Below are 14,314 nucleotides of genomic sequence, written 5' to 3'. Positions count from 1 at the left end.
AGGTGCTGCCTGTGGGGTGTGACCGGGGTGCAGATGCCCTCCCCATGGCCGCCTCACCCGCCCTGCCCAGCGAGGCAGCTGGCACAGCTGGACTTTGAGCCGTTTATCAGGTGGTGGAGGTGCCGGGAGGGGAGCGGAGGTGCCGGAGGGGTGTGGAGATGTCGCCTGCAAGGGTGTGAAGGGGCCACACCCAGCTGTGGCACCCCCCTGCCAGGGGCACCGCATGGGTGCCGACCCTAAACCCCTCAGAGGGACCCAGTGGGTGCTGCCCCGCTGGCTGCCAAGCCCTGGTACCTGTCAGGGTGTCGGGGTGCCCCCCCGGTACTCTAGGGGTGCATGAAAGGCCCTTTTGTACCTCCTGCCGTGGGCAGGGCTGGGGCTCGCTGCCAGGGCGGTGGCACACGGTGACTTCCTGCCCACCCCGGCCCCACCGTCCCCGCCCTTTGCCCGGCCCCGCGTTAATGATCCACCCGCCGCCGTGGCCGCCAGCCCCAGCAGCCACCGGCGTGGTGGCAGCGGCAGCAGAGCCGGGGGTCCTTGGCACGGGCGGCTCGGGGGGGCTGGCCTTCCCTGCCCTGCGCCCCACCCCTCCTCCCCAGCGGCCGGATAAGAGCGGCCGCGGGCAGCGCCCACCGCCCGGCGCGGCGCGGGCAGAGCGGCCGCACCATGGCCACGGTGAACCTCCGCGCCCTGACCTCCTGGGTGGGCATCGCCCGGCTCCTCGCCGTCGTGCTGTCCTGCCTCACCTTCAGCTTGGTGGCCTCCACCGGGCACTTCGGGGGTCCCTACGGGACGTGGTGCATGTTCACCTGGTGCTTCTGCTTCGCCGTGACGCTGCTGGTGCTGCTGCTGGAGCTGCTGGAGCTCTACCCCCTGCTGCCTCTCTCCTGGGATGACTTCACCTCGGCTTTCTCCATGCTGGCCGCTCTGATGGTCTTCACCTCCTCGCTGGTCTTCCCTATCACCTTCATCAGGAGCCCCTGCAGCAGCAGCCAGTGTGCCCGGCAGGCCGTGGCCACCACCTCCTCCTGCTTCTGCTTCCTCGCCTACGCCCTCGAGGTGTCGCTGACCCGCGCCAAGCCCGGGGACATCAGCAGCTTCCTCTCCACCGTGCCCGGGCTCCTCAAGGTCTTTGAAGCCTACGTGGCTTGCCTGATCTTCTCCTTGCTGGAATACGAGAAGGAATCTGGCCTGATGTGGTGCGTGGCTGTCTACTCCATCTGCTTCATCTTCACCCTCCTCATCATCATCTTCACCATCGGCCGCTGCCTCACCTACATCCCCTGCTCGCTGGAGAAGGTGCTGGTGGGTTACAACTTCTTGGCCCTGCTGATGTACCTCACTGCCATGGTCCTGTGGCCCCTCTACAGCTTCCGGGGCCGGAGCCGCCCTGATCCCTGCGGCACGGACTGCTGGTGGAACAAGGATCTGGGCGTCACCTTCCTCACCATCTTGAACCTCATCGCCTACTTGGTGGACCTGGTCTACTCCACCAGGATGGTCTTTTTCAGGGCACCTCCCTAAGGGCTCGGGGCCGGGCTCGGGGCGGTGGGACGCGGCTGGTGCCGGCGAGTGGCGGTGCGGGGCTGCCGGCGGAGCTGAGGAAGAGGCCGGATGCCTCGGAGAGCTCCTTGTCCCCGTGCTGGGGCAGAGAGCCAGGGGGTGACCCAGGGGTGCGCTGAGCCCGGGGCCCCACGGGCTGCACAGACAGGCTGGAGGGGCCCCGAGGGGCTCCCGAAACCTCGGAGCTTGAGGGGGCTTTGGGATTAAATTGGGTCATTTTTCACTTGTTTCTGCCTCCTCTTTCTTCCTCTTCCCAACCTTCTGCAGGATCCCTGCTGGGGGGTAAGAAACCGAGGGGCACCACTGGCACTGGGAGCCGTGGGTGACTTTGGGGGGCAGCAGCACCGTGGGGGCACCAGGCTCCAGAAAACCTTTCCTACTCCTTGTTGACTCGGCACTGGAGTGAAGCAGGGCATGACCAGGAAAAGCCCAGCCTGGATGCCTCTTTCTTGGCACCTGCACAGGGCCCTGCCAAACAGGTTCAGGAGGAATGCAGCTGTTGGGGGGGCTGAGAGCCCGCCAGGTACCTGTCACCAGCATGGCCGGGTCCTTGTCACCACCACAGTCACCCCAGTGGGAGCCCTGCTGGGTTTGGTCCCAGCCATGTAGGCTGGAGTCCCCCTTTGGGGGCTGCTGTTGTGTCCCCTCTCTGGGGGAAAATGGGGAGGGGGGTGGCTGCCACCCAGTGCCACAAGAGCTGGGGGTGCTGACAAACACCACGGGGGACAGTGACACCACGGGCTGGTATGTGGGAAGAAGGCAGAGGTGCAGGGCAGGCAGGGAAGGTGTGCCTGCGGGCAGAGCTGCTGGCACTGCTCTCCCGGATGTGGGATGGGTGCCCGTGGGGCACCCTGGCAGGTTTTGGGCCACTGTCCCCACACTGCTCCTTCAGCTACTTCTTGTCCTGGCCACAGCCTGGGGCCATCCCTGCTGTCTTGGGACTGCCAGGGCCATGTCAGGGCCCATCATCACTGCCCTGCGGCTCACAGGGTGACACAAGGTGGGGTCCCCACCACCAGGAGGTGGCACAGACTGCAGTCACAAAAGAGCCCACAGGTGCCCCAGTGCCCGGGCAGGTGGGACTTCTATGGCCAGTGCCAGGGCCCCTGCAGTGCTGGGTGCCAGCAGTGCCAGTGATGGCAGCATTACAGGGTGGCCTGGGGGGCGTCCCCTTTACCCGATCCCTGTCCCCACAGGGGACATCACGCTGGCACTGATGGGCCACGCCCCTGCACCCCTGGCAGCGGGGCTGGACGGAACGGCAGAGTTTTGGGAGGAAATAACAGGAAAGTGACAGTGGCGAGGCACAGCCGGGTACAGCAATGCCCAGGATGATGGAAATAGCAGAGGAAGGAGGACGGGAGGCTCAGGGAGTGACAGCGGTGTCACTGGTGATGAGCTGTGCTGGTAGCTGTGGGTGGCACGTGGGCAGTGCCAACACGTGGGGTGTGGTGAGGCTGGGGGGACAGAGGGCAGGCTGGCAGCAGGGTGCAGGTGAGTGGCTGGAGGGGCTTTGGGGGTTCCCGGGGGTGCGCAGCCCAGGAGCCGCACGGGGGCACCTCCCAGCTGGGGCACACGGCGGTGCTGGGGGTCGCTGGGGGGACCTGAGACCTGGTGTGTGCGGGGAGCCCCCACTGCCGGTCTGTGCCGTGCCAGAGGAGCCCCCGTGCCGGTCTGTGCCATGCCAGAGGAGCCCCCGTGCCGGTCTGTGCGGTGCCAGAGGAGCCCCCGTGCCGGTCTGTGCGGTGCCAGAGGAGCCCTGGTGCTGGAGGGGGTCTCGGTGCCGTGCCACGGTGGCGCCGTGCCGGTGTGGCTGTCACTGCGGTGCGGTGCCGTTGCCGGAGCGATGCGGTGCCGGTCCAGGTGCGGTGCCGGTGCATTCCTCCCCCTAGGGGTCGGTGTGCCGCGGCGCGGGAGGCGGTGCGGGGGGCGGCTCGCTCCTGCGCACGGCCCGGGACGGCCGGGGCACGGCGGCGGCGGCGGCGGCGGTGGGAGCGGGCACCGCCGCGGGCCGGTGAGTGCGGGCAGCGGGGGGCGGCGGGGCCCGGCCCGGGGGGGATGCGGCCTCGGACAGCGCTGGGGAAGGGGCGGCTGAGCCCGGCCGGGGGGCTCCTCCTTTTCCAGCTGGCGGGGGCCGGTCTGAGCTGCTGGGATGGGGAGGGGAATGCCGTGCCCTGCAATGTTCCGGTGAGTCCCCGGGGTGTCCCCTCCCGTTTTCCGGGGCTGCTTCTGCCTGCGGTATTTGGGTTCCTGCACCTGGCACCAGCACCCAGCCCTCTGCCCCGTCAGCAGGGTGTCCCTGGGTCCCCCAGCGATGCCCCTCTAGCCTTAAACGGTTCTGTGGTCCCAGGGACACTCCTGTGTCCCCCGGTGCCCTCAAAGGTGGCCTTGTGTCCCGCTATGACCCTGTACCCCCAAGGATGTCCCTGTGTCACCAGCTGAACAAGCTGCCTCCAGACAAAAACCCGTGTGAGCCCCCATCTGCCCTTCCAAGGCCTGACCCCCCATCCGGGGTGACTTTCAGGAGGGCCCACATAGCCTCCCTTCTCTGTGGATCTCAGGGTACATCCAGGAGCCCCCTGAGCTGTCCTGATGCTCACTCTGAGCATCCCCAGCCCTGGCTGGAGAGAGGAGGGAATGTGACAGCCAGTGCCATGGGTGTGGTGGGTGCTGGGGGGCAGCCCCAGGGCGGGTGCTGCCTGGGACAGGTGTTGGGGGGAAGCCTCGGGGAATGGGATCCAGCTCCTGCCCAGGGAAAGGATGTTCTCCATCAGGGACAGGATCATCTGCTCCCGGGGAGCACCCCTCAGGGCAGGACAGTATGGGTGCCCAGAGATGTGTCCCCAGCAGGCAAGTCAGACCCCATCCTCATGTCCCTGCAACCCTCTTGCTGCACTGGCCACCACATCTGGGTGGGGATGTGGCACCCCGAAGGGACAGCACCCTATTCTGGGGGGACACGTGTGCTCCGAGGGGACGCGTTTGTCTGCCTGGCAGGGAAGGGGTTAACGCCGAGAGGGTTTTGGGGTGCCGGGGTGTCCCCAGCTGGGTACACCCAGGCTGCTCCTCGCACGGGTGACCTCACGCCACTGCCATGGCAACGCCTCGTGAAGTCACGGCGAGCGGGGCGGCTGCCTCGAGCTGGGGGTGCGGGGACGGGAGCGTGGGAGGCAGCGCCGCTTCCCCCCCGCTCGCTGCCAGCCGCCCCAGTATGAGCCCGGTCCCCGGCAGCGCCGACGCCTCCGCCTGACCCCCGTCCTGCCCGCCGTGCCCGTGTCACCCCGCCCGAGGTGTCACCATGCTGGTCAAGGAGTACCGCATCTGCATGCCGCTCACCACCGAGGAGGTGAGCGGGGCCGAGCGCGCACGGACACTCCCATGGAGGGGGGTGGCTGCGGGTCTCACGCCCAGGGGATCGGTTCCTGCCCTCGGAGGGACACGGGGACCCCTGTGCTGTCTCCTCGTGGCACGGCTGGTGGCAGGGATGGGATGGGCTCGGGATGTTCCGCGCCAGGGCCGAGCCGCGCTTTGGGCTGCAGGCAGGGGGACAGCCCGTCCCTGGGCACGGCGACATCGGGGCACAGAGCCCAGCGGCAGCACCGGGGCACAGCGGCACCAGGGGATGGACCAGCAGGCAAAGGGTACCGGGGGTTTGGATGCCCGTGGCACAACAGGGACCATAAATTCCATCCCTGCTCCAGTAGGGAGCCTGAATGCCATCGGCAAACAGGGCTGACAGCTGGCAGCATCCCTGGGCAAAGGTTCCTACGTTTTGGGGAGTGGTGCCCACCCTGGGCAGTGCCATCCTTCTTTGGAGGCACCTGGGGAAGGTTTTAACTCCGGCAGAGTGGGGTGGTAAAATCCTGCTGGTGATTGCAGTGGTGGATGGGATCTTCAGCAGAACAGTCCAACCCTTATTGCACAGCTGCATCCCCAAACACACAGGTATAGGTCACATCATACAGACATTTCTCCTTGGCTCCCATCCCCAAACACGCATCTACACCCTCATGGTTATACACCTGACACAGACACATCCAAATATACCATACAGATCATATCATACAGACATTTCTCCCTGGCTCCCAGGTAGTTTGCCTAGCAGAAATCCTCCAGGAATTCTGCAAGGCAGTGGGAGAACATAGGGAGAGCAGGATCCAGCTCTTGCCCGGGAGCTGGGACTGCCTAGGGACACGGGAGGTCACACAGGGTGCCCCAGGAATCCCCTGCCTGCTGCACTGCTCAGGCTCTGCCCCCCCTTGCTCCGTGCCTCAGCTTCCCCTCTGGGCAGCGTGGCTCGGCCCCCAAGCTGTGCCGGGCGGTCACCGGGGCCGGTGGCACTGAGGGCGGGCTCTGTGCTTGCAGTACCGCGTGGGGCAGCTCTACACCATCAGCAAGCACAGCCACCAGGAGAGCGAGAAGGGCGAGGGTGTGGAGGTGGTGAAAAACGAGCCCCACGAGGACCCCGTGCACGGCCCCGGGCAATTCACTGAGAAGCGAGTCCACCTGTCCAGGTGAGCCTGGCATGGCTGCTGGGGGGGCACTGCCAGGGAAGGGTGTGGGCAGGCAGTGGGGTGGCCCCAGCTCTTCCTCCAAAATTCCTGGGGAGCCTCCGTCCTGGGTCCTGGACATGCTGCAGAGTGGCTGATTCCCAGGGTTACCCCCATGATTTCCCAGGCTCCCTCCATCATTTCCCGGGGGTGCCCCCATCTCCTGGGGTGCACTGATCTTGGGGGACTGCACTGATCTTGGGGGCCTGCACCCATCTCCCAGGCACCCACCCATCTTCAAGGGCTGTGTGTGTCTCCCAGTGGGGTCCCCAAGTCCTGGGATGCACCCGTCTTTGGGGTCTGCATCCAATTTTGGAAGCTGCCCTTGCCTCTCAGGGTGTATCCATCTCCTGGGGTGCTCTGATCTTGGGGGGCTGCACCCATCTCCTGGGGTGCACTTGTCTTCAGGGACTGCACCCATCCTTGGGAGCTTTGGGTGCACCCATCCTAGGGGTTCACCCCTTTCTGGGGGGCTGCCCTCTTCTCATGGGGTGCACCCACCCCAGGACATGCACCCACCTCGCAGGGGTGCACCCCCCCTCCCTGGTAGGCACCCACCTCTGAGTGCTGCTGGGTGCCTGATCTGGGGCTTGGCAATGCCCTGGCCCCGGGGGTGTCACCGTGGGGCAGTGGCTGGCCCCCAGCAGCACTGTCCCCATGTCCCCTCAGCTGCCTGCAGGCACGGGCTGCTCCCCACCAGGAGCTGCTGGTGTGAGACAGGTTATTTTTAGCTGCAGCACTCACGATTCCCCTCTCGCCTGAAATTTATTTATAATGCCTGAAAATTAATCAAAACCCACCTCCCGAGCCCCCAGGGGGCCCGATCCTGCCGGGGGGCTGTGGGGGGGACAGGAGCACCCAGGGGACTTGGCCCTGGGGATGTAGAGGGGTCCTCGGGAAGGGGTGAGGGTCCAGGATAGAGGGTGGGTGTTTCTTGGGGAGGGGGTCAGGCTGTCTGGGGAGGAGGTGGGGAACCTGAGGGGCACTGGGGTACAGATGAAGGTGCTGGGGAGGTGGCAGGGGTCTCTGGTGAGGGAAGGCTGGCACACTGGGGAGAGTCCTGGGGAGGTAGCAGGGGTCCCTGAGGGTCCTGTGAGGGGCAGGTGATGATCCAGGGGTATAAAGAAGGGTGCTGGAGAGGTAACAGCAGCTTGGGGGTGTTCTGAGGTGCAGGTGAGGGTGTCTGGAGGCATCCTGGAGTGGAGCTGAGGGTGAATGGTGAGAAGCTGGGGCAGGGGTGAGGTCCTGGGGAGGTGAGGACCCCTGGGAGGACAGGGGTCCCTGGGGGTGTCCTGAGGTGCACATGACAGTGTTGGAATGCAGATGCAGGTGCTGGGGAGGTGGCAGTGCTCCTGGGAGAGGTGCTGGGATGCAGATGAGGGTCCTGAGGTGCAGGTGAGGTCCCTGGTGTGGAGGTAAGGGTGCCAGGTAGCAGGTGGGGTTCCTGGTGTGGGAATGGGGGTCCCAGAGCCAGGCTGTGTTTGGCAGTGCAGGGCTGGGTGGCACCAGCCATGTCCTGTCCTGAGGGGGTCCCCTGACATGGTGCCCACAGCAAACTGCCGAGCTGGGCACGGGCAGTGACCCCCCGCATCTTCTACATCACCGAGAAGGCCTGGAACTACTACCCCTACACCATCACGGGTGAGCCCGGGCAGGGCGTGGGACGGGCACCCCGGGCACCCCCTGTCCCTGCCCACTGTGGGGGGGTGCTGCAGGAGCTGCCTCCGGTCTCACTGCTCCCTCTCTCCCCCGTGATATCACCCGGTGATGCCACCCTGTGATGCCAATGTGCCATGGTGTCCTTGCAGAGTACACGGTAAGGAGTTGGCATGGGATGACCTGTGCCCTCTCCCAGCAGGTGGCTGAGGAGACGTGCTGGGGGGCATTTTTGGGGGTGGGCGTCCTTTGGGATGGGGTGTCCTTTAGGGGTGGGTGTTACTTGGGGCTCAGATTTCCTTGGGGGTGGGAATCCCCTGGAGAGGGTGTCCTTGTGGCTGGGTGTTCCTTGAGGATGAGCATGTTTGGAGGTGGGTGTCCCTTTGGATGGGTGGCCTTCAGGATCAGTGTCCCTGGACTGCACATCTTTTGGGGATGGGCATCCTTGGGTGTGTGGTGTCCCTCGGGGTTGGCATCCCTGGGAGTGATGTCCCTTGGGGCACAGCTGACAGCCACTCCCTGCAGTGCTCCTTCCTGCCCAAGTTCTCCATCTACATCGAGACCAAGTACGAGGACAACTGCGGAGACAGCGAGAATGTGAGTGAGCAGTGCAGCTGAGAACTAGCAAACTCATCGCCTTGTGACTTGTGGTCCGTGTCACTCACCCTCCCTCCCCTTCCCAGATCTTCCACAGTGACAAAATCCTGGGCGACCACGAGGTCTCCTTCCTGGACATCGCCTTTGATGAGATCCCTGAGCGCTACTATCGCAGCCTGGAGGTACCAGGGCTGGGGATGAGGGAGCTCCCTGGAGCCACCCCCTTGTCTCCTGTCCCGAGGGGGGACTCATGATCCTGATGTTCCCCATCCCCCCAGGACCCCCGTTTCTTCAGCTCGGCCAAGACGGGCCGGGGGCCGCTGCGGGAGGGCTGGCGCCAGCACACCAAGCCCATCATGTGCTCCTACAAACTGGTGAGCGTCAAGTTCGAGGTGTGGGGGCTGCAGACGCGGGTGGAGCAGTTCGTGCACAAGGTGAGGGGGGCCCAAGGGGGGCTGGGGGTCACTGGGGGGGCAGTGACAGGGTGCTGACCCCCGTGGTGTTGCAGGTGATCCGGGACATCCTGCTGATCGGGCACCGGCAGGCTTTTGCCTGGGTGGACGAGTGGTGCGGTTAGTCTGTGGGGGCACACGGTGGGGAGGGGACACACGGTGCCAATGGAGGGAAGGGCTGCAGGGCAGACTGCTGATGCCACTGACCCCACCACAGCTCCTGCTCCTCCTCTACCTGTGCTGCTGTCTGCATTGCCTGCGCTGCCTATGCTGTCTGCACTGCCTGCTCTGCCTGCATTCCCTGCCCCGCCTGCACTGCCTTCAGTGCCTGCACTGCCTGTGCTTCCAGCTCACCCCTGCCTGTACCCCCGCACGCTGCACGCACCCCTGCACCCCTCGGGGGGGATGGGCAGAGGGGTCCCAGCACCCTGCCTGTGCTGCCTGCACCCCCGTTCTGGCAGGAACACGCGCTGCAGGCAACTGCCACGTGCGGGCATGGGGATGGGAGACCCGGGTTTGGTGACAGCTGGCGGCGGGTGCCAGGCCATCCGGTGAGTGGCTCTCTGCCTTCCAGACATGTCCCTGGAAGAGGTCCGGGCCTTCGAGACTCAGATGCAAGTGGCCACAAACCAAAAGCTGGGGAGCCAGCACCCCTAAGCCCCTCTGCCTGCCGGGGACAGACCCCAGACCCCGCTTTGTTGCCTGGGGGTGGGTGCAGACAGGGGGGCTTGCGCCCCTTCTGCACCCCGCGGTAGAGTGTACCCCCTCCCAGCTGCCCTCCCTGCGTGTCCCCTGCCTGCGCCGCCTGCATCGCCTGTCCATCCCTTCCCGTCTGCTGTCTGGGCTGGCGCTGGAGCTGGGGAGCTGGCTGTGCTGCCCAGCATCCCCTTCCCTGCCCGCACCCCTGTCCCCAGTCCCTGTCTCCTTCCGGTCCCCCAGCCCGGTGGGGAGCCGGGGCGCAGGCTGCCCGGGATGAGGGGTTACCGGAGACGGCCGTGCCGAGCGGCCCCAAGCCCGGCTGTGCTCGGCAGGGATGACGATGGAGGAGGTGCGGCGCTACGAGCAGGAGACGCAGGAGGCCACCAACGAGCTCATCGGCCTGGTGGCACCGGCCATCTCGGTCAGCGAGGTGGGGCAGCCCACGGCCACGCACTCGGCCCCTGCCAGCGCCCCCTCCACCCCCCTCAGCGACGAGGCCCCCGAGTTCCTGGCTCCCCCCAAGACTCGCCCGCGGAAGAAGTCGGCGCCGGAGACCCTGACTCTGCCCGCGCTGCGGGAACGCGCTGGCGCCGAGTGACACCAGCAGTGCCACTCCATGCCGGACTGTGCCAGCTCTGCCGCCCACCCTGGCCCCGCCGACAGGCGCAGAGCCCAGGGAGGGACCCGGACCCGCTGTCAGGGCGCTGGCAGCCCTGGAGTGTGCTGGCCTCCCTGAGCCAACGTGGGTGCCCACACGGCTCAGTGCCACCACTGCCACGCCAGACCCGCTGGCTGCACCAGGAGGGGACGCCAGGCCAGCGCGGGTCCCCGGCAGCGTCGGGCGATGCCGCAGAGCTGCTTCCCTCGACTCCACCCGCCCCGGTGTCCGCAAGGGCCTCCGAGGCTGGCGAGCAGTGGGGAGGTGCCAGCTGGCGTCCACTTGCCGTGGCCGGCCTGGTGGCCAGTGTCAGGCTGGAGCAGTGCCCTGCAGGGTAGGCGCCAGCGTGGGGGCACGGTGAGGGTGACAGTGACAGCCAAGCACTGGGCTGGGGCTCCCCACAGGACCCAAGGGGCTGCACAGCCCCTTGACGGCTGGTCCTGCAGTCAGGGTCCCCTTCGCTGTCCCTCCAGAGACCGTGGCAGCTCGAGGGGGCCTGGGGTGGGCTCAGCCCCTTGTTTTCTTTAGGAAAACAAAGGCCTTTTTGGAAATAAAGCTCGAGACACGGCAGCTGGCTGCTGATAGTGATTTATTTGGTGCTGTGGAAGGGTGCCGTGCCTGTGCTGGGGTGCTGCATCCCCCAGGCCTGTGCAGTGTGCAGTGAGGCATTTCTGGATCACTGATCCCAGGATGCGGAGATGGGGTCCTGGATGGGCAGCAAGGCTCTGGAGGTCGGGTGGTCAGGGCAGGCAGGAATCAGCCCAGCCCCGGGGCAATGCCCCCAGCCACAGCAGCAGTACTGGGCTCTCCTCCCTGCCAGCCATCATCATCCTCCAGCTCCTCAGCCCCCGGCACAGCCTCTGCTCCCAGCAGGGCGATGTAGTGGGAGCTGCAGTAGACGGGTGGCTTGTTGGGGCTCGAGTAGACCTGCTCGGGCCGCAGGGAGGCAAAGGGGTTGCTGGCATAACCCACAATGTGCATCTCGAGCTCCACAAGTATCTGCAGGGAGGCCTTCAGCTCCTGCTCACTGCCAGAAGAGAGGACAGGCACGGTGACTGCGTGTCTGTGCCGGCTCACCAGGGCTGTGGGTGGGGCTGTGCTCACCTGTACACGGTGAAGAGCACAGGCAGGCGATAGTCCCGCAGCAGCAGCAGGGTGGGCAGCCAGCCTGCCAGCAGGTCTGGGCAGGCATGGAAACCTGTGGGGACACAGCCACAAGGGTTCCACCTCTTTTCCATCCCACCCTGGCCCAGGGGAAAGCCAGCTCCAACTGCATCCACTCTGTGCTGGACACCCCAAGTATGCAGTGAGTTTGGCAGCCCTCAGCAAGGTGGGGTCTGGCTTCCCATCAGCACATGAGGCACCCCAAACTCTGGGTCCTGGGCTAAGCCACAGCACTGAGACCTGAAGGGAAGGATCCATTTCACCTGCAGGTGAGTGACACAGGCAGGACAGAGTGCCTGGTGGAGAGATAGGGCAGCCATGTCCCAGGGGATACCCCCAGCTGCCCATTGTGCCTTGGTGCAAAGCCCTGAGTACATCCCAGGCCACCTTCAGGCCCAGCCACAGGTACTGCCAGGGTGCTCAGCGTGGTCCCTGAGCCCACGTGCCCTGTGGATGTCCCTATTCTGGCAGCAGAGTGTGAAGGTCCAACCCCTCCGTGGCACAGGCACTCACCTGGGTGAAAGCCCACCACCAGGTCAGGAGGGGCGGCCAGCTTGGTCTCCACATGGCTTTCCCAGAAGTCGTGGTAGAGCCCCTTGTAGCTGCTGAGATAGACTTTTCCCCGGGGTGCCAGCGTAGTCAGGGGTGGCCTCATGATGGGTCCGTCCACCACGTCCACCCCCACCATCACCATCTCCACGCCCTGGTGCCCCGGGAACATCCGCGTCAGCTCGTCGTAGTCCGTCAGCCGTGTGTTGAGGGTCTCCACGTGGGAAGCCCCCACCACGTGCACGGTGAGGGGCCTGGTGAGGGGGTCGATGCCGAAAAGCCGCAGTCCCAGGCCGATGGTGAGCGGACGCGAGTGGAAGTCGGTGACCAGGCGCCGGATGGATTCCCGCAGCTCCATGTCCTCCGGCCGCGGCTTCCCCGCGTTGGCCCACAGCAGGGTCATGTAGCGCCCGGCCACGATGGCACCCAGCTTCTCCTCCAGCTGCTCCTGCATGGAGAACCAGTCCTCCCAGCCCTTCACGTCACAGACAGGTTTTGTCCAGGTGTCTGTGGGAAATGGGATGTCTCCTGGGGGGTTAGAAGGAGGTTGGAGGGTACAGTGGTGGTCCCACATGCCCAGGCTGCCTGTCCCACCTGTGCTGTGGGAGTGGGGCTGGAGAATGGACACTACATCCCACCATGGGACCTGTGCAGCCCGGGATGGGGATCCCATGGGGACACATGCCTCACCTGTGAAGATGAGCCACTCCACCAGCCGGTCCAGGGCCACCAGCTTCAGCTTCTTGCAGAACTTCTTGTGCTGTGGCCAGTTGGCACGCTGGCATGCCACGCCACAGTAGTACACATTTTGGCACCTGGGCAGACAGGCAGAATGCCCAGCCATGGGGAGGGCAGGGGCACGATCTAGCCCACCAAGCCTGGCTCCCTGCCACCCCCTCTCAGGGCTGTGTCACTGTTTCTAGGGGTGCCCAGTGGCTGGAGGTGGGCACTGGGGTCAGACACCCCTCACTTCACCCCCACCAGCAGGCTGGAAGTGAGGGATGGATCCATCCCTGTGCCATCAGACTATCTCCCCCCCATACCTCTTGCAACGCCGGAGGCTTTTGGGGTCTGGGACGGCATCAGGGAGCTTCTTGCACTCAACACAAAACTTGAAGGTGTCCTCCATCTTCTGGAACATGTCAAAATATGTCCGGATGCCGAAATCACTGCCGCTCTTCCTCCCATCCATGGCAGACCTGCAGATGCCAGAGGGTGAGCAGAATCCAGCCCACTGCCACAACGGTGGGGCTGATATATTCGGAGGCTGCCAAGATTTTTAGCTCCAGTCAGGAGCATTTTGCCCTGGGTGGGGACAGGGACCCAGGCACTCTGGAGGGGTCCACCCCGAAGCCCATCAGAGCTCCCCGTGGGCTGAGCTGGGAGGGTGGGATAAGCCATGGGAGCTGCTCCAGATGCAGGGGGACACATGGGATGCTCTTGCCGGAGAAGAGGGCGGGGAATAGGCACCCATGGGTGCTCACTCACTTGTAGTCCTCATAGCTCTTCATGTTGAGCTTCTGCAGGATGACGTGGGATAGTCCCGGCACGTTGCGGTCCATGGCCTGGAAGCCCAGCGAGTCCACGTCTGGAGCCCTCGCCGCTGGCTCCTCCGGGGCCTTCTTGGAGCGGCCGGTTTTAGGGGCAGCGCCTGCGTTTGGCTGCGCCGGGGTGGCTGCAGGAGAGAGAGCTGCGGGCGAGGAGGCCGGTCCCCCACGCCGCCCGCCACCCCCACGGCGCCTCCCGCCCGCCATCCCGCTCCTGTCCCGGCAGCGCCCGGAGATCCCGGGCAGTCCCCCGCGCCGCCCCGTCCCGTCCCGTCCCGTCCCGCGGCTGGGCTCAAATGTCAGCCCCCGGAAGCCGGCGGTGCAGACGGCCGCGGCCCCTCGGAATCAGATAGCGGAGCTATTCTGGGCATCCCCTCCCCGGGAACGGGCCAACCCGCTCCGGGGGTCAGGCTCCCGCCCCAAAAGCCCCGCTGGTGGCAGTGGGGGTGCCTCAAAACCCTGTGTAGTGCCCTTCACTGCAAACCTGCAGGGAGCTCGGGGGGCTGCCCAAACCCCTGGGACGCCTTTGTGACCACAGGGACACAAAGTCATTGCCCAGTCCCCCCGCCATAGGGACCCCACCCCGGCCCGCGGGCACCCTCCTCCCATCGCCTCAGGGCCCCCAACGGGGGTGTGAAGGAGTGCCTGGGTGGGCACCACGGCTTGTGCCAGCCGGGGCGGAGGCCAGCCGTGGGCTCTGGCCGCACCCGGGCACACCAGGCTGCAAAGGGGGACCCGGTGGCTGTAGAGCACCGCCCGCTCACACGGGACGGCTCGGGGGGTACCCTGGCCCCAGAGGGGGCTGGTGAGGGCTGCCCACACCCATCATGGCGGCGGCCGCGGCCTCACGGGCACGCCCCCAACACGCGGGGCTGGGCC

At 65.8% G+C, this 14,314-nt stretch overlaps 3 protein-coding genes across 5 annotated transcripts; 2 read left to right on the top strand and 1 right to left on the bottom strand.

Moving 5' to 3' along the window:
• Positions 1-40: 40 nt before the first annotated feature.
• LOC103817939 (myeloid-associated differentiation marker homolog) lies at positions 41-1,790 on the top strand. Its single transcript, XM_009092170.4, has one exon. It carries the CDS (start codon positions 667-669, stop codon positions 1,522-1,524), a length of 858 nt encoding a protein of 285 aa, XP_009090418.3. The 5' UTR covers positions 41-666; the 3' UTR covers positions 1,525-1,790.
• A 1,831-nt stretch (positions 1,791-3,621) lies between these two features.
• LOC103817940 (cytoplasmic phosphatidylinositol transfer protein 1-like) lies at positions 3,622-10,745 on the top strand. Of its 2 annotated transcripts, none has more exons than XM_018916172.3 (9): positions 3,622-4,909; positions 5,929-6,077; positions 7,666-7,754; positions 7,922-7,929; positions 8,295-8,366; positions 8,453-8,548; positions 8,645-8,800; positions 8,875-8,938; positions 9,393-9,973. In XM_018916172.3, the coding sequence occupies exons 1-9, from the start codon at positions 4,862-4,864 to the stop codon at positions 9,473-9,475; spliced, it is 765 nt and encodes a 254-aa protein (XP_018771717.3). In that variant the 5' UTR covers positions 3,622-4,861; the 3' UTR covers positions 9,476-9,973. The 2 variants fall into 2 exon arrangements, with proteins under 2 accessions (XP_018771717.3, XP_050836167.1); XM_050980210.1 differs by having other exon boundaries at positions 3,623-4,909; positions 9,850-10,745.
• Positions 10,746-10,747: 2 nt separating this feature from the next.
• MSS51 (MSS51 mitochondrial translational activator) lies at positions 10,748-14,016 on the bottom strand. 2 transcript variants are annotated; one of them, XM_050980193.1, is made up of 6 exons: positions 13,377-14,016; positions 12,932-13,087; positions 12,579-12,703; positions 11,853-12,395; positions 11,280-11,373; positions 10,748-11,202 (listed from the first exon to the last, which is right to left on the bottom strand). In XM_050980193.1, the coding sequence occupies exons 1-6, from the start codon at positions 13,640-13,642 to the stop codon at positions 10,932-10,934; spliced, it is 1,455 nt and encodes a 484-aa protein (XP_050836150.1). In that variant the 5' UTR covers positions 13,643-14,016; the 3' UTR covers positions 10,748-10,931. The 2 variants fall into 2 exon arrangements, with proteins under 2 accessions (XP_050836150.1, XP_018771716.2); XM_018916171.3 differs by having other exon boundaries at positions 11,853-12,416; positions 13,377-14,015.
• Between the last annotated feature and the right edge of the window lie 298 nt (positions 14,017-14,314).

This window comes from Serinus canaria, chromosome 14, assembly GCF_022539315.1.
Source record: "Serinus canaria isolate serCan28SL12 chromosome 14, serCan2020, whole genome shotgun sequence".
NCBI lineage: Eukaryota > Metazoa > Chordata > Aves > Passeriformes > Fringillidae > Serinus > Serinus canaria.
This window is presented reverse-complemented; position numbering and strand designations above follow the sequence as displayed.

Excerpts from the sequence above, each read along its gene's own strand:
- LOC103817939 (XM_009092170.4), top strand. The coding sequence starts at position 667 with ATGGCCACGGTGAACCTCCGCGCCCTGACCTCCTGGGTGGGCATCGCC.
- LOC103817940 (XM_050980210.1), top strand. The coding sequence starts at position 4,862 with ATGCTGGTCAAGGAGTACCGCATCTGCATGCCGCTCACCACCGAGGAG. Across the intron at positions 8,801-8,874 it reads TGGAGCAGTTCGTGCACAAG|GTGATCCGGGACATCCTGCT; the intron begins GTGAGGGGGGCC and ends GTGGTGTTGCAG. Across the intron at positions 8,939-9,849 it reads CTGGGTGGACGAGTGGTGCG|GGATGACGATGGAGGAGGTG; the intron begins GTTAGTCTGTGG and ends TGTGCTCGGCAG.
- MSS51 (XM_018916171.3), bottom strand. The coding sequence starts at position 13,642 with ATGGCGGGCGGGAGGCGCCGTGGGGGTGGCGGGCGGCGTGGGGGACCG. Across the intron at positions 12,417-12,578 it reads GGAGTGGCTCATCTTCACAG|GAGACATCCCATTTCCCACA; the intron begins GTGAGGCATGTG and ends CTAACCCCCCAG. Across the intron at positions 11,374-11,852 it reads GGTGGTGGGCTTTCACCCAG|GTTTCCATGCCTGCCCAGAC; the intron begins GTGAGTGCCTGT and ends GTGTCCCCACAG.